The sequence below is a fragment of the Calypte anna genome, chromosome 1, assembly GCF_003957555.1.
Source record: "Calypte anna isolate BGI_N300 chromosome 1, bCalAnn1_v1.p, whole genome shotgun sequence".
In the NCBI taxonomy this organism is placed as follows: Eukaryota; Metazoa; Chordata; class Aves; order Apodiformes; family Trochilidae; genus Calypte; species Calypte anna.
The window spans coordinates 27943688-27965868 of NC_044244.1; the positions used below are offsets into that span (position 1 = coordinate 27943688).

The 22181-nt window shown below is 40.9% G+C and overlaps 2 protein-coding genes across 3 annotated transcripts; one reads left to right on the plus strand and one right to left on the minus strand.

Annotated features, from left to right (window-relative positions):
• Positions 1–261: 261 nt before the first annotated feature.
• Positions 262–7807, minus strand: DNAJB9 (DnaJ heat shock protein family (Hsp40) member B9). Of its 2 annotated transcripts, none has more exons than XM_030460027.1 (3): positions 7615–7807; positions 5655–5882; positions 262–3970 (listed from the first exon to the last, which is right to left on the minus strand). In XM_030460027.1, the coding sequence occupies exons 2-3, from the start codon at positions 5869–5871 to the stop codon at positions 3540–3542; spliced, it is 648 nt and encodes a 215-aa protein (XP_030315887.1). In that variant the 5' UTR covers positions 5872–5882; positions 7615–7807; the 3' UTR covers positions 262–3539. The 2 variants fall into 2 exon arrangements, with proteins under 2 accessions (XP_030315887.1, XP_030315894.1); XM_030460034.1 differs by having other exon boundaries at positions 5655–5883; positions 7621–7696.
• Positions 7808–7928: 121 nt separating this feature from the next.
• Positions 7929–16215, plus strand: THAP5 (THAP domain containing 5). Its single transcript, XM_008496162.2, has 3 exons — positions 7929–8150; positions 10614–10803; positions 13331–16215. Exons 1-3 carry the CDS (start codon positions 8068–8070, stop codon positions 14285–14287), a joined length of 1230 nt encoding a protein of 409 aa, XP_008494384.2. The 5' UTR covers positions 7929–8067; the 3' UTR covers positions 14288–16215.
• The last annotated feature ends 5966 nt before the right edge of the window (positions 16216–22181 follow it).

Below are 22181 nucleotides of genomic sequence, written 5' to 3' on the forward strand. Positions count from 1 at the left end.
AGGCCTTTTGGCACAGGTTTTTTTGTGTGCTTGCTTTACAGGTAGAGATAAACTCCATATGATTCTCAACATCTCTAAGAATAAAAGATCAGGTAAAGTTTAAGTCAATTTCTTTCACTCTCATTCCTTCCCTGCTAACCCTATCATTCCATTTAAGGAAAATGTACTGGTCGAAATCTTCTGTAAAACACAAGTGCCACAAAACCTACTTTAATCCTGAAGAACATGAGGAGGAAAATAAAAAAAGACTTCACACACAAACAATTTTCACATGTTTAATGTAATGGCACCCTAATTAAGTGTACAGTACTTTCATTTCCACTGGATACTGTGTTTCAAAAACCTAATGGGAAAAAATACATAAACCCACAATTTTTTTCATGAAAAGTTTTAGAAACTCATCCTTTTGGAGTTACATATGCATAAATGCCTTTCAAGAATTGGTAAGTATTCCGGTTTTCACCCTCATACAACAACAACAAAAAAAAATAGGTTTTGCTGGGTCTTTTCACAAGTTGTGAGGATAAAAGATGGCACTTCAAAGCCTTCTGCATTCAGGGGTGTCACAAGGTTATATCAGGACTTCCGCTGGAGAGCCTGCCATGAACCAAACACTATAAATAGTAAAAGAATGTGCAAGGGCCCTGAATAAGCAAGTAGCACAACATGTTTTGCACGCTTGTTTTCTGATAGCTGTGGAACTGTACACTGCTGGCTGAAGGAAGCCTGCCTGAACTTACTCAGCTGAAGTCTATTCAAAGCATACACATCACAGACAACCATAGCAAATCACTAGAACTGCAATACCAGTGACAATCTCTCCTTCGGATTTTACCTTGGATCAACCACCAAAACAAGTCGAAAGGTCACTTTGAGAAGCCACAGGAATAACAGAACTGGTTTTCCTGGGACAAATAATTAAGAGAACTAATTGAAAAGCAAGTAAAAATAGACTGGGAAGAAGTCTTTTTAAGGTATTATCAGCTAGAAAACTAGCAGCTTTATCCTGTTATCAGTCTCATACTTTGACTTTAAGGAGATAAGAAAAACAGGTACACTTTTTATTAATAAATTTGGAGCATCCTTAAAGAGGGGAAGCTCATCTAGAAGCAACAAAGGACCCTTGCTTTTCAGCTGAAAATTTATCTTGAAAGATGGTGACATCATATGGTCTCTTAGATTTTGGGGGTGGCTGTTTCTTAAAATTTACAGTGCTCATTTTAGCTTTTGTTCCTCTAATTCAGGATTAGGGAACGGGCTCGCATTCATAACGAGAGAAAACTACCTTTGGAGAAGTCAGTGATTTGGGTCCTTCCCCCACACTTAGGAACTGGTCATTCTGCTCTTTCCAAATATTTATTTTTTTAATTAAGAAAATATTCACTAGACTAAGAAAGGCATTAATATTTTACCTTGGCACCTTGCTTCTAGAGTTGCCTCCCACCTCTAAATTCCAGAAATTATCATCCCTAAAAAAGGACACTTGCTAACACTGTCTTGTATTTAATACTAAAGGCCTTATCTTTCCAGAGTCCAAGGAACATTTCTCCTCAAATACCTACAGAAATGCCCTCTAAAAACCTTGTTATATGTGAGAGAAACAATTCAGAACTCTAAGTTAATAATTTGATCATTTGGATGCCCATACGATATCAGTCAGGCAGATAATCTGATTCATGCACAGGATGGAATATATTAAAGAAAAAAATGCAGAAATCTACATGAATTACAACTTTTGGTTGAAACATATATTAATTCTACAGAAGAAACTGAAAATCTCTGCTTACACAGGAAAAGAGTGGAAATAACACAAAAACACTCACTCCAGCACTTTTCCTACTATAAGAATATTGCACGTTCCAATAATGTTGCACAAATTACTGGCTTTTTATAAAGACCATATATGAGGTATTAGTCTATTAATAAATAAAGAAGAACATGGAAAAGGAAAAGCACTTAGTATAATGCAAAAATCCATTCCAAGTACTTAGTGAATGAAAACTGAACAAGCAGTAATACGTACCCTTGAGGGGAAGGTTAAAGTTACTTAGCAAATAGGCAGCTTTCAATATCTATCCAAGAAGCAAAGAATTAAATCTCTTTATCAAAAGATTTTTAAGCACTCAAAGCCTATTTAGAACACTGCTGTTTAAAACGCTTGCTTTGCTCATGCAATCAGTGTGAAAGGTAAATTCTTATCTCACAGTCCTGAAGAGACAACAATATGTGGGTGACAGCAATTTTATTAATAGGAACAAATGTAATATACTAAGCTCTTATTACTGATTAAGAAATAAACTAAAACTTTTGGACTGATATCAGTTAAAATATTCAGGGGGGGTGCTGAGGGGTGTTGGGCAGGGGTTTTTGTTATCCATTTTGAGGTTTTTTTCAGATTAGTTATAGATTTCCATGGTGCTGAAACTGATAGCCATTAGTACCTTATTAGTAGATTCCAGCACCACAAGGCATTAGATAAATACAACAACTGTAATTTCCAGTTTTACTCAGTCTTTATGTTAAGAATTTACCTTTCAAATCACAATACTGAAAAATTCCTGCTGAAAGGTAATAAATTTGTCAATCTAAACAATCTATTTTTTATTTTGACCCTTCCAGAAAGTAGTGACCAGTAGGCAAGCTTATCTTGTTTAAGTTCAGAAGCACAGAGGAGTACTTAACTTCAATAAACTGAGCTATGAAAACTACATTGCACAGGTGGTACTATAGTAAGCATAAAACAAGAGTGGTTTTGATATACTCTTCCAAACATTGTTAGAGAGATATTTGTATTTTGGAAGAAAAACAAAAAAACCACCTTGTATGCACACAAACTTACACACACGAATAGCCCTTAAGGGTTATTCAAATCCTACTGTCTTTTCACATCAATGAACAGCTATTTGGAAATTAATTTCTATATGGCTCTCCTAGGTGAAGCACAATCTTAATGTATTTCCTTGTTATTTTCCAACCTAAAAAAGGGGATTTCTATTAATAAATTTTCCATGCTGGACAGAATAACAAAGACCCAGGTAAATCACACTAATGCTGCTATTTTGTGTAAATAATCTAATCTGCACAGGAAGTTCATATCAAGAAAAAACGTCAAGTGAAAACTTCAAAAGATATGATAAAAAAAAGCAGCACTTCAAAGTGTCTCCTTTGCTGCAATCCATGCACCAGTAACTCAAACAGTCCTGAATTGGCATTTATGAAAAAATTGTGTTACATTTATGAAATAAAAAATATGTATCTTGTGTTGAAGTTCAAATTTAGGGAAAGCATTTACTAAACTGAAACGCAAATCATTTTTTCTGTCACGTGAGATTATTTCTCTCCCATTCTAAGTAGTTACTGAGACATTTACTTTCCAAACAAGTTGCTTCTATGCTGAAGATTAGTTTCATTTACCATTTCTTTATAGCAGGTAAGTGTTTTTTAGAGCAAACAGTTCAAAAATTTTTTTCCATGTTAGCATAAAACCAAGAAGAATTACGAAGACACTGAAAGAAGAAGAGATGAAAAGAAAGGAGAAATTACTGTCCAGAACAGTCTGTATAAGTGGTGACCATGTTTCCTCGTCTCTGAGTGACAGTCTTACAGTGCTTGCTGGACCCATGAAACCTGGCATCAGTTCGCACCGCACGCCGGTGAACGTTTTCAAAGTCACTAAATGAGAACATTTTTTCCATATTTTCAAATACATCATCAAACAGTCCACCTCCAAAGGAGAACTCCTGGAAAGACCGTCTTTGCCGACTGTGAGCTTCCCGGTGACCTCGGAAGTGATTTTCAAAGTGCTTTTTTGACCGGGAGTTTTGACTAAAGAGGTCAAAGTCTTTGAACAGATCGTCAAAGTTGAAATTAAACGATTGATGGAATGGGCTCCCATTATTTCCTTGTCCTCCATGATGGCCAAACTGATCATATTCTCTTCGTTTAGTCTCATCTGATAATGTTTCGTATGCTATTTCCATTAAAAAAAAAAAAAAAAAAAAGAAAAAGTTTATTTACATTCTCATTGGGAAAAAAAAAAAAGATCAAATACAAGGAACAGCTTCCTCCCACTTCCTCAACAGGATAAATCTCAATCAAGGCTTGCATTTAACACATAAGCCTGATCAAGATGAACCCCCATTTAACTGTCTCCAAAGAAAATTAAGGTGTTTCAAAATAAATATGTATTTATTCTTCATAATAGTAATAATACAGCTATACTATGATTATATCCTCAAATTTAAAAATTCAGATCATACAATACAGCTGACTAGTAACAAAACTTAGTGTTTATATTTGGAAGAAAACAGCAATGGCACAGCAAAGACTGAAGGAGAAAGGATGTTAGGAGTTTCACCTACCAAAACGAACTGCCTGCTGCAGTCCCACCACAGAAACAGTGCAGTGCCTGCAGAACTACTTGCTAGCCAACCACCAAGTTCTAGCTACACTTCAGTTACAACTAAGTAACCTGATATAAATCAAGGGGATAAAATAAAGGGAATAAGTTTCCCCCATGTCCAAAATTTCAATTTTTTAAAAAAGTTCAACAAAACAAACTGATTTTGTGATGGGATATACCTGAAATGGAATTAGGTTTCCCTCTGATCTTTGGTCTAGAACTACAGCTACTGGTATTCCAAGGCAGAAATCCATTTTGATAACACTAAGTCTTTCAGATGGTTCCTTTTTCTCCTACAGAATAGTTTCAAACTTGACAGATAACTTGAACACTTACTTAAGAGTTCCCAATTCCTCCTGCAATAGGTACTAGTAACTCCAGCACGTATCTATTAACAAATACATTTTTTTTAAAAAAGCTCTTCTGCAGACAAGAAGGTAAAACCCAGAAATCTCTAACTAGATTAGTTTGGAGAGCTACACAAACAGACAGATGTCTACGGAGAGCAAAAGTGGGAACACCTTATTTTTCAGCAAGACTTTTTCTATTTTTGATTATTTGCTTCCACAAAACTATTTGCTATCACAAAACACATATGAATCATGGATGAGAGGATAATTCACAATGGAAGTGACCTCAGAAGGTCTCCAATGCTAACCTCTTGCTCAAAGTAGGGTCAGTTATGAGATCAGATGAGGTTATTCAGGGGTTTATCCATTCATTCCTGAAAAATCAACAAGGTTGGAGACTGCACAACCTTTTTAAGCAACCTGTTCCAACACCTGACAGTGCTCAAGGTTAAAAAAAGATTTTTTCTGTTGTCACTTTTACTGCCACCATGAATTACTGAAGCACCCTGCTGTATTTTTTTTTTTAATCTCCTCACAGTTACTAGAAGGTTGCTGTTAGGTTCCTCTGAAGCCTGAGTAATCCTGAGGTGGATATTACTAGACAGATCAAAAGATGAGTTATCCTCCTAGGGCTAAAGCTATCCTACTGCCAAGGATTTTTTTGTGACAACAGGCATAAGCCAAAAAGCCTAACAAGCACGAATGCATAAACTATATAAAAGGCCTGCCTACGTGCAAGGACACAGAAACAAAACAGATACTGATATTAAACATTTGACAGCAAAATAGAAAAAGTCCTTTTACCTTTTGCTCAGTAACAAGAGTACACTCAAGCTACCATTATTTTCTCACAGATAAAAGCCATGTATCAAATTATTAAAACCAAAGTTAGCATATATTACCTTCAGCAATTTCTCTAAATTTTGCTTCTGCACCAGGACTCTTATTTTTGTCTGGGTGATATTTCATAGCCAGCTTGTGAAATGCCTTCTTGATCTGGCGGTCAGATGCATTTTTTGGAACTCCTAAGATATCATAATAGTTCTCTGTAGCCAGTATTAATTCAGTTATCATTAAAATGCAGAGAGCAAATGTGAAGACAGATTGTGTAGTGGCCATTTCTCTGGCTCCTAGAAAGAAAAACAATTATTGAAGAATAAATTATTTTATATTCCACAACAACTTAAAGCTATGACTATAAACTCAAAGAGGAAGACTTGTATGTGTCAGGAGTCTTCTCAGTGACAGACATGTCAGCATGTTTTTTCACATGCCAAATTCCATTCTCTCAGTTTCACAACCACAGAATATGTAAAAGAAAATCCTGCAAATTCGTATTTCACATGCATCATAGGGATGCTTAAGTGTTTATCTTTGGTTTATGCCCATGGTTAACTGTACGTTCTCCTACAGAGCTGCTGAAGTAAATATGATACGTTTTGCTGTATCAAACTGTTCATGCTGGCATACCTGAACTGGGTTTAAACTAATCCTTGAGTTCTACAACCATACAGAGAGCAGCTCTGAAATAAGCACAGGCTGCAAAAACCCCCTCACTACTGAAAGACCTGAATAGCTGAATAGCTTGTGTGACAATAACAGCTTGAAAACACAACTGGCCTAGAGACTGACTGTGAGGTGCAGGAAGAGGCAACTGTTAGGACACTCATGCTATGCTTCAGGTCAGTTAGCTGACCTAAGGAGAACATGACAGGGTAAAACACTCATTTAGAGTACAGAGTTCAGTCAAGTCAGGCATATTTTCCTTTATTTTACAATGGGCTGGGCTCAGCTTACTTTCATATTAACTGTACTACAAATAAAAACACCTACCATGTATTTGATACCAAAGAATTCATCTGAGAAATATCACTGAATAAAAAGGTTGACATATAAAACTCTCAATGTTGGAATTGAACTGAAAAAAGAACTCTTCTATAAAAGACAAGCAGCTTCAACAATAATTTAAAGTTTTAAGGCTTTTTCAACAATGTCTTCAACAAAAAGTTACATTTTGAAACAAACATGCTAGAATTCAGGGGGAAATCTTGGCATAAGTAAGTCATAAGAAAAATCAGCTTTACATAGTCACATGTTTTTTTCATTATTTTTATTATAGACCCTGTGCACTCCTCCTACAAGAAGAGACCAAGTGATTTACCAAGGCCTGTGCTATTATATTTAAAACACAGAACATAGTAACACAAATGTTCAGAGACCCATCCTGCTGGCTAGATAACAGCCAACATTCTAGGTATGACAAGGCCGTGACCACGACACAAGTTAGGATTTACTACTAGTAATAAAGTCACCAAAGTTCTTCAATCCGATGAGTAAGCAAATCTATAGCCCACAGCCGGCTATAGTAAAGTTTGTCAGACCGGGGGGGTTATACTTTTCTTAACATCTCCTACACTGACAGAGAAGTCGTCTCCTCGATCTTGCTCTGGAGAAGGAAACGAGACGGAACCTCCCCCGGCATCACCCTCCCATATCCCTAATGAGCCGTAACACAAAGCAAGGCCGAGCCAGACCCCGGCAGATGATACCAGCGACACTAAGCGCCGTTGTCACACCTCCAAGTCGGACAGGCTTAGTAAAGATCGCAGCAGATGGGCCTAGCGCGAAGCGAGAGCCCAGAGTCACCCAAAGGGCAAAGAAGTTCACCGGACCGAGTCCCAGTGTCCCCCTCTTTCCCGTCCCCAGCCTTCCCTCCCAGCCGCCTCAACGCCCCTTCACCTCTCCGACCCCTCCGCGTCCCCTTTCCCTCCAGCTACCTCAGCAACCCCTGGTTTTCCCCAACCCCTTCTAAACAGGCCCTCCAGCTGCCGCCCCCCCTCTCCTTCCCGCCGGGCCCCTCACCTCAGCCTCCGCTCTCCGCCGCCGCCGCAGTTGTCACCACAGACCCCGCTGCCGCCACCACAGACCCCGCCGCTCCCGCTGCCGCTGCCCCTTCCCCAAGCGCCGCTCCCGCCCAACGGCCGCCAGGCGCTCGCGCAGCCCCTCCCCCCGCGCCCCGGCAGCCGTTGCTACACGAAGCGCTGCGCCATTGGTCAATGGCCCCTCGCCACGTGACGTGACGTGTCGTACGCGAGGGGCTACGGCCGGAGCCGCCCCTGGGTGGGCGGGGCCTCTCCCCCTGGCGTGCGGGGCGGGGGAGGGAGGAGGCGGTGCCCCTTGTCTGCGTGACTGCCGCCCCCGCGCCCCACGGTTACGCACCGCCCCTCCCAGCCGTCCCTACTCCGCACTCCGCGGGTCCTTCCGCGCCTCTCCGCGCCCCTCCCTCCGGCCCCCCGCCGCCCCGCGTCTCTCGCCATGCCGCGGTACTGCGCCGCGTCCTGCTGCAAGAACCGAGGGGGCCAAAGCGCCAAGGACCAGCGCAAGCTGAGCTTCTACCCGTGAGTGGCCGGCGAGGGGGCGACCCCGGGGAGCGGGGAAGGGGGGCGAGCGCCAAAGAGCCCATCCCGGAGTGAGGCCGGGGATCCCGCGGCTCCTCAGGAGCCAGAGGGTAAATGGCCGGGCAGGTGACTAAAGGGGTTGGGGGCCACCTCTTAAGCCTTGTCCCCAGCGGCTCGGTTGAAATCGCTCTCCCATCTCGGAAAGGGGGGGTGAGGGGGGAAGAAAAAAGGGTCGCCAGGCTGGGCATTGAACCTCCACCAGCACCCCCCGCGAAGAGGGGCAGGAGGAGGAGGTACGGCAGCATCGGAGGGGTCTTGGGTAGGTGCAGAGCGATCGTGAAGTGAAAACCAAAGAGATTGGACTTTTAAAAAAAAACTGCGCTTATAACCGTGATGCGGTTCGAGCTGCTAGGGCAAAGCAGCACCGGTTACCCCGTTGTTTCAGCCGTGGCTGCCTCTGTGCAAGGGGTGTTTTGAGCAGGGCATTGGCTTCTCTTGGTGAAGGGACCAGGATATCCCCTGAGGGACAGTTTGCAAGCTAAGCGAAGGGCCTGGCAGAGTAGGAAAGTTAGCATCTTTTGACTCCTGAAAATGAAACATCGCCACTAGGCTTATTGTACTGCCTGCACTGCCAACAGAGGCATTGCCGGTTTGTTTGGAAGCAGCTGGGTTTATGGTGGCAGCATCCGGCCACCTGATGGATTAAAGTCACCCTGCCAGGCCAGCTGTAATCTGCCAGCTGTAACCTCTGTACGGTTGTTGTTAGGCGGCTGTTGATTCCCAGAACGGTGAGTGAAAAACCTGTGTTTCTCAACACTCAGAGGAGCACAGTGCAAGAAACTAAATATTAATGTGTTTCTGCTGAATAAAAGTATGCTAAACATTTCCCCGCACAAGGAATGTTGTAGCCTTTAAAGAAAATTTAAAGAATGAATTTCACAACGAGCCTCAAAATCTGTTGTGCTGAAATTAATGTCCAGATAAGGTTTTGGGTTTGAGCCCTTCCTGAACTTCTTAACTTTCACCTAATCTCAGCTGGTCTGACTGCCTGCCTTTGTCAGGTTTCTTCACCTTTCTGACCTGTGCAGGGGTGGCGGCTCCTGAATAAATTCTGTCCCTTTTTTTGTGTCTCACATTAGAGAACAGATTCTGTTGATCTGTAAGTGTGTGCTGAAGCAGGAGGAGTTTCTGGCAAAGTTGCCCTTTAGATAAATGAGTAAGTTTTGCTATCAGATGTTATCTCTCACTACAGATAATTTTGTTTCCTTCTGTCTGATTGGGGAAGGTAGTGAGTGTTGAGTTTCAAGGGTAACAGCAGTGGAAACAAATGTTCTCTATCTCTGTTGTTCAGGAGACATGTGGTGTAATATAAGTAATGCTGCTACTGGGTGTACACAATCTAAGTAGGCACGGTTTGAAAAGACTGAAACTCTAATCTGAACTTGAGATGTTATTTTGTTCTTGCTAGTATTATTTCTTGTTTTCTGCAGACAGAGCAGGGTGCATCAAAAGCTTGCTCTGTTTCCTTGGTAACTTCAAAGCTTGAATGGCAAAAAATTCAAAAAATCTGGGGAAGGGATAGAGACAAGCACATTTATCCTGTGTGTCTTGGGTATCTTCTTCCCAAAATCAGCTAAGGTTACAGTTTTGGAACACTGTGGGCCTGCATAAGAGAGTTATGGCCCTTTGTGGCTTTTGGAGGAAAAAAACCCTGCTTCAGGGATTTGAGGATGGGGTCCAGGCTTTGCCAAGAAGTATCCTGAGTGGTAACATTCAGGTGATCATGAGCACTCCAGGATCTCCCCAACTTCTGCTCTTGTGTGGGAGAACCTCACTTGCAGAGCCAGTTTTTTTGTGCATCAGAGTTCCATAAACATGCGGTAGCAAGCATAACCAACAGAACTGATTGTTAATTAAAAAGAAAAAAGAGCGGAAAGAGAATTGGAAAGAGAATTGGCTTAGGAATGCTCCATTTTTGTTTAGAAAGCAAAATAAAATGGCTTGTAAAGAGCATGTCTGGATGTTTGTGTTGTCCATCATACTGCCAACAGCTAATACTTTTTACATCCTACCATTATGATCAGTTAAATGTAATGACCACCTGGATCTGTCATACAGTTTCATATACAAAAAACAGTGGGTTTTTTTGTGTTATTATTGCTCATGATTCTAAGGAATATTGCTTTCTTAACAATAGTTATAGAACTGCTCAGAATTCAAGTTCTGGTTTTTGTATATCATAGGTAGTTTTATGCTAGAGTTGAAAGAAACTTGATATGCACCAGAGAAGTACTGATTAGCACTTGATATGCACTGTTTTTTAAATAGGATTTTTAATGGTTTTGTAAGGAAAGACTGCTTTGCAGGGAACAATGGGAGATTCTTTATTTAGAAAGAATGAAAAAAAATTACAATTTTTTTTGTGTGTGTTTTTGCTTATTCTTTCAACTTCTCTAAAAAAAGATTTCCACTTCATGATAAAGAGAGACTTGAGAAATGGTTGAGAAACATGAAACGAGATGCATGGACTCCAAGCAAGCACCAGCTTCTCTGCAGTGACCATTTTACCCCTGATTCCCTCGATGTGCGATGGGGGATACGATACTTGAAACATACAGCTGTACCAACAATTTTTTCTTCCCCAGATGATAAGGTAAGGTATTTCTATCTTTTTTTTTATTGTATTACAAAGTTAACCAACTATTTATGTGATACGCACTTTCTAATTATCTGCAATATATTCATATGTTATTTCAAAAATAGATTTTGTGTCCAAAAGATTTGTGTGTCCCAAAATAGATTTTGTGGCCTGCCTTAGTCAGCAGGACTAAGGCAAAATGTATGTTTGATTTTATAGTGTATAGGGAGAGCAACTTCTCATGCTTTGACTGGAAATTCTGTATCTTTTTTAATTGGAATTTAAAAAGCATTTCCTATATGAAATTGCCCATAGGAAAACAAGTTTCCTATGAGAATATTATGATGCTAAACAATTTTTCCTGTGAAATTACTCTTAATTAATACATTGATCTTTTGAGGCCTTTTATTAACTGTACATACATACTGGCTTAGGAATATATAAGTTTCAAACTACACATTTCTTTCCTGAACTTAAACTCGCTAAGAGCTCAGCAGTGCAGGCTGCTGAAGATATGCAACAAAGACAATTTCATCCTTTCCTTCACAAAGTTGTACTATTGGTTACATAAAAATAGTGTGCCACACAGGCATTTACTCTTGATCTGTACTCATTCTCTCCTGGCCCATAACTGTCTTCCTCTGGGTCATCACATTGAAGGCTGGAGAAATGGAAAGACTGGAATTACTATGAAGGCTAAATTGTTGAAACTGAAATGTGTGGCTAATTTTACAAAATAATTCATTTTTAGACTAAGTTCTCTGTCATCTTGGATAGCTGCAAGTGTTGCCCATACCACTTTTTCAACTACTTACAAGAGACTTAGCTGAAAGCAAAAGTACAAAACAGAAAATCACCTTTATCCTGGCCCAAATCAGGACAACACTGAAGAGTGAAAAGTCAATCTTGATGAATATCTCAAATATAAAAGTAGAAAATCTTCCGATTTGCGGCAGTAGTAACTTAGCAGTGAATATATTTCCTCTTACCTCCCTGCTTCCCATTTCAATGTATCCCTCACTTCCCTGTGCTGTCACTGTAACAGGGAGCCTTTGGAGCTGAACTTTGCTACCTTTTGCTTCTATGCAATTGCAGATTATTTCCCTGCCTTTTCATTTTCTCTTGTTTTGCATGTGACCATAGACCAGTCATAGTACAGCTACAAAGGTAGATAGAGAGTTATGAAGACAAAGGTAGATAGAGAGTTACAAAGATAAGAAACTTCTTATGCAGAAATGGTGCCAAGAACATACCAATGGCTTCTCTAAGTTGTTTTTGCATTAGAAATATATATGGTAAATCCTGGCTAAATTTATTCAGTGTGGGAAAAGAGTAGTATATGCTTCCTTTCAGTGGATCCATCACTTCTCTGCTATCAAAACAAGTGAAATGCAGTTCTTCATACCTGTGAGAGTGTAAATTTGCTTTCCTTGAGTCTCACTTCTCTCTCTGGCATTATTTTCATAAGTCTCACTCTTCTGACTGTGGCTTTCACAAAAGCAGGGGAAGTACCTGTCCTTATTCTGAGGGAGAATCCCTTCTTATTTTGTTCCTAAGTTAATGTAGAGAAACAAGACAGTCTAAGAAAGACTTTTTCAGCTGCTGATATAACAGAGAAAGGGAAATACTTCATCCTCCCAAGACCCTAATATTGATGTGATTTAGAAGTATCACCTTTGAAAAATAAAGGTAACCAAACGAATTCTATTTCTGTATATGTTTTTTCAGTCCTTTAGCACTGAAGTTTCATATAAGTTCAAATTACAAAGCATAATGTACTTAGGATACTCCAGACTATCCTAAAAAAAGGAGAAGTTTCAAATTGTCCCTCTTCCAGTATCAGCTTCTGTTTGAAGTCCTGAAAAAATGTTATCCTCCCTTAAAAATTTGTCTCTCCAGAAAAAGTATTTTTATTTACTGTCTAGTTTAGTTGTCAGAATTTAATGGCTTGTTTAAAAATCCACCTGTGTGTTTCTGCACAAATGTGTTTCACTGTTCTGCAAGCCTGCGTTCATAATCTTCTGTGTTGTCAAATTCTCTTCAGGTTGGCCCGTGTGACTAAAGATTTCCCACCCTGGGCTAAAACAACTTTGTTGCATTTGTTTGCATCTTTAATGCAAAAGTCTTGTACAGTGTGTATTTCATAGTCATATATGCAATACAGTTTCAGGTGTTAATATGAGATGCTAGCCAGTCTTTTGTCAGACAGATTTGTTTAGCCACTTGCCTTCAAGTGCTTTTAAAATTATGGTGACTTGTGTAAATCAGTAACTAAGTTCCTTACATTCTGAAAATAGGGAAAAAGTATTACAGCTTCTTTTAGGGTTTTAAAATAATATGAAAGATTTAGAACCTGAAGCAAATTTTCAGGTCACTGGTGTAGTTTTTAGAAGGTGCTCATCTAAATAATTATTTACGTAGTACCATGCAACAGAATGAGATTTGCCCAGTGTCTTTTTATGTTCAAGTGATATTTCTAGTTACAAGGTGGTTGTATTTGTGTTGGTTTATGTTGTTTTGGTTTTTTGCATTTTTTCTCCAGGAAAAAGACTCTTCTCAAAAGACCCCACAAGAGGTAAAGAGAAAAGACCTCAAAGAAACAAATACAAACGTAGAGTCAGAGAAGGCATTTGTATCACTTGAACTTTGTACACCAAAGAAAAATCCTGTAATTGCAGAAAATATAGATGAAAAAGCAGAAGTAGTTTTCTCAACTGCATTGGATAAACCTTTACAAATGCAACAACTACAGCTTCAAAATGGAGAAGACTTTCAGGCAGACAGTATCATTCTTGATAATTCTATGCAATGTATACATGAGACTAATCCTTTTTTAATGGCAGCAGCAGTGCAGAGCATGGAAGCTACCAGTGCTCCAACTTCTGTAGAGGACTCAGGAGGTTGTACAGCTACAATCTTGCAATTTACAGACTCTGACTACTTGAATTCATCTCTGAAACTTAATGCTCTAGGTTCAATTACTGACTATGCAATTGAAAATCCTAACTCCCGTGTTATAGGCTGTTCTGTTGGAGTACAGCCAACAAGTGAAAATGCAGTTTTTCTGAGTACAGTCACACAAAGTATTGAACAGTTCAGCGGAGGTGAAGAATCTGTCATTGCTATCATTGTGCCATCTGAGAGTCTGGAAGAGCCTGAAATAGTTAACAGTTCTTTCTTGCCTAATCAGCAAGAGTTTCTTGATACAGAGCAGACAGAAATAGAAACATCTATGAATATGAATGCATATGGTGGAAGTGAAATATTACAAACTGAGCATTCATACTGCAAACAAGACATAGGCAGAGATCACCTTTGGCAAAAAATTTCAAAGCTCCACTCTAAGATCACTATGCTTGAAATGCAGGAAATAAAAACTTTGGGGAGACTCAGATCTTTGGAAGCTCTTATTGGACAAATGAAGCAAGAAAACCTGCTTTCTGAAGAGAATATTGTAGAAAACTGCTTTACAACACTTGAAGTGACTATGATACAGTAAAGTTTTTAGTGGTTGTTCTAAAATACCTTTTTAGCCCTTTTGGCTCTCCATTTGTATAAACAAGAATTTGTGTTTCAGTCATGCTGTTTTAAAAATCTAATGCAAACTGTGTGAATAGCAAGTAGCAAAATCTTTAAAATGTAGCATCAACCACTACCAAAGCTAGAATATTGGCTGTAAGTGGAACAACCCCTCTGTAATCTAGGAACAAGCAGTTAAGGATCTGCTACAGCACCTGGACACCCACAAGTCTATGGGCCCAGATGAGATCCACCTGAGAGCATTGAGGGAACTAGAAGAGGAGCTTACCAACCTCTCTGTCATCTACTAACAGGGGAGCTATAGGCCTGTCAGCCAAACCTCAGTGCCCAGAAAAGTTATGGAGTGGTTCATATTGAGTGTGCTCACATGGCAAGTGCAGGACAGCCAGGAAATCAGGCCCAGCCACCATGGGTTCAGGAAGGGCAGGTCCTTCTTGACCAACCTGAGTTTGTTCTGTGACCAGGTCACCCACCTGCTGGATGAGGGAAAGGCTGTGGGCATTGTTTACCTGGACTTCAGTAAAGGCTTTTGACGCTGTCTCCCACAGCATTCTCTTAGAGAAACAGGTGGCTCATGGCATAGGAGGGTGTACTATTGGCTGGGTTAAAACATGGATGGATGGATGGCCAGGCCTGGAGGGTTGTAGTGAACAGTTAAATCCAGCTGGGGCCAGGTCGCCAGTGGTGTCCCCAGGGCCCAGTTTTGGGGCCAGTCTTCTTCAATATCTTTATCAGTGATCTAGATGAGGGAATTGGGTGCTTCCTCAGTAGGCTTGTGTTGATCTGCTTAATGTTAGGAAGGCCCTGCAGAGGGATCTGGACTGGCTGGATTTACAACTGGCTGAAGCCAACTGTATAAGGTTGGATGAGGCCAAGTGTTGGGTCCTGCACATGGATCACCAGAACCCCATGAAATGCTGCAGGCCTGGGGAAGAGTGGCTGGAAAGCTGCCTGGCAGAAGAGGACCTGAGGGTGCTGGTCCAGACCTGGCTGCACGTGAGCCAGCAGTGTGCCCAGGTGACCAAAAAGGCCAACAGCATCGTGGCTTGTATCAGAAATAGTGTGGCCAGCAGGAGAAGGGAAGTGATGGTGCCCCTGTACTTGGCATTGGTGAGGCTGCACCTCTAGTAGTGTGTTCAGTTCTGGGCCTCTCACTACAAGAAGGATATCTCTCAGAAAAGGAGAGCCAAGCTAGTGAAGGGTCTGGAGAACAAGTCATATGAGGAGAGGATGAGGAAATTGGAAAGGCTTAGTTTGGAAAAGAGGAGGCAGAGGGGAGACTTTATCATTCTCTACAACTGAGAGAAGGTTGTAGTGAGGTAGGGGTTGGCCTCATCTCTCAAGTAAGTAGCAATTGGACTAGAGGAGCTGGCCTGAAGTTTCACCAAGCAAGGTTTAGACCAGACATCAGAAAGAATTCTGTACTGAAAGAGTAGTTGGGCACTGGAACAGGCTGCCCAGGGAAGTGGTGGAGTCACCATCCCTGGATGTGTTAAAAAAATCTGTAGATGTGGCACTTCAGGACATGCTGTAGTGGGCTCCGTGATCTTAAGAGGTCTTTTCCAACCATGATGATTCTTCAGTTTAACAGATTTTATTTACTTCTGAAGTTTTGTTCAAAAATGTATGAATCAATAAAGATAAGTTAAACCTTTCTAACTATAGGCTCTTCTGAAACATCCAACGACTGCATTTAGGACAGCAGAAGAGGGGACAGACAATAATAAAGCTGTTGTTTAAAAAAAAAAATATCCCAGTTCTCTTTCAAAAGAATAGTGAAGTATGTAATATACGTTGTTCAGCAAGGCCACAGTTACTCTGTTCTGTTCATGTAATATTTGTTCTGTTTGTTTTTTGTACACTTTGATCCCATTAAATTTTTTTCTGCAATAACATATCTCCTTTCATTTGGCTCAAGAAACAAGAATTCTTTAAGAATATTTTTAGTCAGTAGCTCTATCTCTTTTTTTTTTTTATGATTCAGCTCAAATGGGAGAAAAAACACATCGTAAGTAGTGGTATTTTAGCTGATTACCAAAAGCTCAAACTATCTGCTCATCATTGGTTTTCTTACAGTCTTTATCTGGGTAATACAGATACCCTTAATAATACATGAAGAGAACACCTGTTTGCATGGTACATTGCCAGTGAAAGAAGCAGAAACTGGCTTCATTATTTTCTGTATCTTCCTTTTCCAAAAGTGGAATTATAAGACAAGAAATCCATTCCTCTGTGTTGGTTTTGTTAGCTGTTTTTAGTGCACAGGACAGCATTACAATAGAAACATACTGACAGTTCATTTGAGGGAAATTAGTTTGCTTCAATACTTTGTGCTTATTCTATCTGTGACAACTATTAGATCTTGAGGTCACTGTACAATCTAGATCAGTACTAGATCATCTACTCCCAGCTGCATTGCAGTTGGCCTAGTAGTTGTAGGTGCTCTCCAAGTGAGCTATCCTACAATTATTGGATTACTCGAGGGACTCGGATGTGTTACCCTTCAGTCAAAACTGTGTCCCTACCACCACCAGTTCAGTCTGAGACTGAAGCAAGTGGGTTCCTTTGCAGTCTGTTACCTGTGTTCTCTATTAGACATGCTTCAAACTGTTCCGGGAATCTTTTGATAAGGTATTGAGGATCAAGCAACACTAATTGGCTGCATCAAGAGAAGCGTGGCCAGCAGGTTGATGAAGGTGTCTCCCCCTCTACTCTGCTTTTGTGATGCCCCACCTGGAGTCCTGCATCCATTTCTGGAGCCCCTGTTACAAGACATGGATGTGCTGGAGCATCTCCAGGGAAGGGCCATGAGGACAATCAGAGGGCTGGAGCACCTCTCCTATGAAGACAACTGAGACAACCCCAACTGAGAGAGTTGGGGTTATGCAGTCTGGAGAGGAGAAGGCTCTGAGGAGACCTTATTGTAGCCTTCCAGCATCTGAAGGGGGCTATAAGAAGACTGGTGAGGGACTTTTTAGGATGCCAGGTAGTGATGGGACTAGGGGGAATGGGTTCAAACTAGAGGAGGGTAATTTTAGATTAGATGTTAGGAAGAAGTTCTTCACTGTGAGGGTGGTGAAACACTGGAATAGGTTGCCCAGAGGTGTTGGAAGCCCCATCCCTGGAAGTTTTTAAGGATGGACAGGATGGACAGGGCTCTGAGCAACCTGATATAATGGGAGGTGTCCCTGCCCATGGCAAGGGGTTGGAACTAGATGATCTTAAAGGTCCCTTTCAACCCTGAAAATTCTCTGATTTTATGATTCTAATTACAAAGCTGACCTCCAGCTAGATAAAGCATTGAAAATATCAAATTTCAGAAAATTTTTGCAACTGGCGGAATATTCTGGTCTTTTAAAAGCACAGTGTTGTAAGAGGTTAGTCTGTATCAGTAACCACTATATTATATCTGTTTTTTCCTTCAACTTAAATTCTTTCAGGCACCAGGCACAGCATATGCGTGGGGAAATTCCTAAAGAAGATAAATGTCTGCTATAATACAATGAATTATTTGGAGGGATTCTGTGACACGTTCCTTTTTTCCCCTGATTACAGACTGCTGTCCTTGTAACAAAATAAAGTGTGTTCTGCCTTTTGTTCTCTAAAATCACACGAGGTTAGTCTCTAGAAATAATTGCTGCTTTACAGGGTCTAATCTTGTGAACATTGGGCAGGTACCCTCTCTAAATTGTACATTTTGTAATTTTTTTTATGAACTAAGGTCTTTTGAAGTGATTTACAAAATGCTCTATAAAGTGATTTGGCAATTTTAGGAATTCCATGAATGTCACTGCAGATCTGCTGGAGCTTTATTTTAAGGTTTACCACCCACTTCAGAAGTTTGCTTCAGCAGCAATGATAGCTCAGACATGGCAAAAGTTACACTTTAAGCTGTTGCCCCAGGAAAGTTCTATTCCTAAGGCAAGTGTGTGGATTTTTTTAGCATTTACATATCTGATATATTTTTGCTTTCACTAACAGTTTTCAGTATTATAATTGAGAACATTAGTTGTGATATAGATATCTTTAAACATAGGGAAAAACAAATGCTCAGTTTTACTCTCTGGAGTTTCTTGGAACTGTAGCAGATAAGCAAGGTAATTCTACAAGGCAGTCATTAAGTCTACGATTTCCACTGCACTGGAGTGTTTTGGTCCTATGGGCTTAGGGTACACATAGCAGGCCCTCTGCCTTTCTTTACTTGTAGCTTTTTGTGCCAGATAGATCATTATTAAGGCCTACAATTAGCCCTTCATCACCTGAGCCACTTACTTAACTGCTGCCTAAAGTAACCCCTAAAGTAACCTGCTCTTACCAAGCAGGGTATTACAGCTTTTAAGCTAAAGTGTCTAATAATAGATGTTAAATAATATGATAATTTCATAACCTGGTGTTTTCAAGTAGAGCTTTACAACTTGGGTTTTAATTTACCAGTTTTCCTAATAGTAAATAAATGTGATGGCTCACAGTGTGTCATGTCATAGTATGCCCATCCCATCCGAGTCCATGATTTCTGCAGCTGACAGCCTGCTACCAATTATTTGATTAATTACTTCAGCACTTTAAAGCTTTAGCAGATGTGGGCTCTTAATTCACCTCTTGAAATTTTAAGCTGTTTTTCTTTTCCTCTGTCTGCTGGCTACTTTAAGAATTTGGCATTTGGTTTTCTCCTAGATGCTCATTTAAATTGCACCAGTTCTATTAAACTTAGCTACAGGCAGTGCATTCTCATCGGACTGGAGAAGAGAAGGGTCCAGGGAGACCTTGTAGCCACCTTCCAGTACCTGAAGGGGGCCTACAGGAAAGCTGGGGAAGGACTTTTTACCAGGGCATGTAGCAACAGGACAAGGGGTGATGGCTTTAAAATGAAAGAGGGACGATTTAGATGAGGAAGAAATTCACTGTGAGGGGATCAAGACACAGGAACAGGTTGCCCGCAGAAGCTGTGGATGCCCCATTCCTGGAAATGTTCAAGGCCAGGTTGGATGGGGCTTTGTGCAGCCTGGTCTAGTGAGAGGTGTCCCTGCTCATGGCAGGAGGGTTGGATCTATATGACCTTTAAGGTCTCTTCCAACCCAAACCACTCTGTTATCCTGTGATCTAGAACAAACTGATTCCCCTGATTTTCCATCTTCTTTACAAGGTGCAGTGTGAAACTTTAACTCATTCTGAATGCAATGCCAGCTGCAGAGGATTTTTTTTCTTTCTGTTAGACTAACAAGTATCCAGGACTTCTCTTCTGTACTTTGTTTCATCAGTGATAGAAATATTGACTGCAATCTTGCATGCTTCACAGGCTTTCATTAGAAGGCTGTCTAGATGTCTCATTAGATAGCTGATAACTTTTTCTTCTCCTTTGCTGCAGTGAATTGGTAATTATTCTTCTTTCCCACTTAAATCCTCTCCTATTCTGCAGCTTGGCTCCAACATTAGAAAAAACAGGAGCAGCAGTGGGTTGCTCAAAATGCCACCTGTGTTAATAATTCATTTTCTCTGTCCAGACATCTTCTCTGTCCTCTTTTGTTTTGCCCAAGACAGTCTTTGAGGGTAGTTGCTCTGGGCTGGTACTGTGGGGTCCAGCTGTGCCCACCTCAGTCATTGGCAGTCACCCCTCACTTAGTGATGCTCAGCTGCTGGTTTTGGTAATAGATGCAAATCTGCCCTCCTGCACTTCAACCTATGCCCAGTGCTGCCTTGGCAAAGCCCAAGGCACATCCTATCCCAGCCCTTGCAGGCTCGAGTACAGACCCTATGAGGAGAGGCTGAGGGAGCTGGGGCTGTTCAGCCTGGAGAAGAGGAGGCTCAGGGGAGACCTCATCGCTCTCTACAACTCCCTGAAAGGAGGGTGTAGCCAGGCGGGGGTTGGTCTCTTTTCCCAGACGACTTTCAACAAGACAAGAGGGCATGGTCTTAAGTTGTGCCAGGGGAAGTTTAGGTTGGATATTAGAAAGAATTTCTTTATGGAGAGGGTGATCAAGCATTGGAATGGGCTGCCCACTGAAGTAGTGGATTCTCCATCCCTGGAGATATTTACAAAGAGACTGGATGTGGCACTCAGTGCCATGGTCTGGTAACTGCAGTGGTAGTGGATCAAGGGTTGGACTTGATGATCTCTGAGGTCCCTTCCAACCTAGCCAATTCTATGATTCTATGGTGTAACACTCACAGACCCCATCACATCAGGTGAGGGTTCATGCCAGCAAGAGTTGCCTGCACGCTGTGAATTCCTACAGCCGTAATTCATGATTGTGTCAATGACAGGGGTAGACTGCTCAGCAGGGTGTGTTATTTCTGAACCCACTGAGGCAAGTGCTCAAATTCCTTTATTCTTAGATGTTTTGAACTTCATGGAGCATAGAAACCCAGAGCCTGCTTTTATAAGACACTGTATCTGCCTGGTAAGAGATACCTACCTGCTGTCTGGCCAAACCAAGGAGACACTGTGTCAGGCTCACAATTTTTTAACCTCTCGGGCAGAACTAGACAAAATCCCACATCCAGCCTTCAAGAAAGGTGTAAGATTCAGGTTAGTGTTGAGGGTCTGAAGCTTTTTCCTCTTCCCTAAGTGCCCCAAGCAGGAAGCTTCATGCTGTGCCATAAGGCTGAGGGGACAGAGCACCTGCAGGGTGGGCTTTGTGTCAGCTCAGGGTCACGCAGGACGTGGGTAGAAAGGAGCAGGTCTGGGCATTTGGGGATGCTGCTGCTTCCTCTTGGGACATCTCTGTGCTGAGGCAGCATCAGTTGCAGGCACTACCTCTTTATTGGAATCCCACATGCCAGGCATAGCTCAAAGCTACAGGAAAAGCCCAGAAATGCACTGGGAAGCAGGAAATACCAGGCAAGAGGTGAGAGAAAGAGGAAAGGACAAATTCTATGCTCATTAATGACTTTCAAATGGAATTAGATTTGGTAAAAAAATATTCTTTTCTCTGCTAATTTACCCCAGAGTATTATACAAGCTGATACACATTTCTGATACCTCAGTGGATCTTTGGAAATGCTTTAGAATCTTATTCACTAAATCATATAAAAAAGTATCACTGCTTTGTTTTCTCCTCTATGAAATCAGTGAAAGGGCTGTCTAATTTACCAGACCACTTACTGCTGCAGAAACAATGTGAGTTTCTGCCAAAATATTTTCTACAAACAAAACAATAACAGACAGACCTCTAATCATACTTTTTTTGGTATATGTACTTCCTGACATTATTAAATATTACAGGATAACATTGCAAAGAGCCTAACACTGTTTTAATTTCTGCCTTTCCAGCAAACAACACTAAGAGTGGCATTTCTGATACCATAAAAGCAATTTAGGATCCTGTCTCTCATCCATTTTAAGAGATAAAGCTGTACAGAAAATTTTGGAATAATATCTAAAATATTATCCATCGCCCATCTCTAAACCAGCAGTGCTCCCTGTAAACAGCAGATGGTGCTGCGGGATCGTGCTGTAAAAATCAGCCTAGAGCCCTACATTTCATCTTTGTTTGTTGAAACACATGCAAGCAGATTAACTATGTAGGGTGTTTTTCCTTGTATTTCACATGTATCTCTAATAAGTATCTGAACAAAACAATATGACTACTTGTCCTCATTTTTACAGAAATAAAGCTTCAGATAAGAAGAAACTCATTTATATTCCGAGCGTAAAACACAAAATTCAAGAGCCTTCTGCTCAAGTGAGTGGCTAAAGAAGATGCATTCACTGTCCTTACATGGAGCATGACTGCATTCCTCATTTGCTGAAGTGAGTCAGTGATTCAAGTCTGAATCCCATAAACAGTTTAGCATTGCTTATTTGCATATTAATCAGGGTAATGGTGTTAGTGTTTAATCACCCCCTTCATCAA

What these genes read in the sequence shown, in the direction of transcription:
- THAP5 (XM_008496162.2), top strand. Translation starts at nt 8,068, where the DNA reads ATGCCGCGGTACTGCGCCGCGTCCTGCTGCAAGAACCGAGGGGGCCAA. An exon ending in CGCAAGCTGAGCTTCTACCC is followed by an intron (nt 8,151 to 10,613) that starts GTGAGTGGCCGG and finishes CTCTAAAAAAAG; the next exon opens with ATTTCCACTTCATGATAAAG. An exon ending in TTTCTTCCCCAGATGATAAG is followed by an intron (nt 10,804 to 13,330) that starts GTAAGGTATTTC and finishes TTTTTTCTCCAG; the next exon opens with GAAAAAGACTCTTCTCAAAA.
- DNAJB9 (XM_030460027.1), bottom strand. Translation starts at nt 5,871, where the DNA reads ATGGCCACTACACAATCTGTCTTCACATTTGCTCTCTGCATTTTAATG. An exon ending in ATTTAGAGAAATTGCTGAAG is followed by an intron (nt 3,971 to 5,654) that starts GTAATATATGCT and finishes TAATGGAAATAG; the next exon opens with CATACGAAACATTATCAGAT.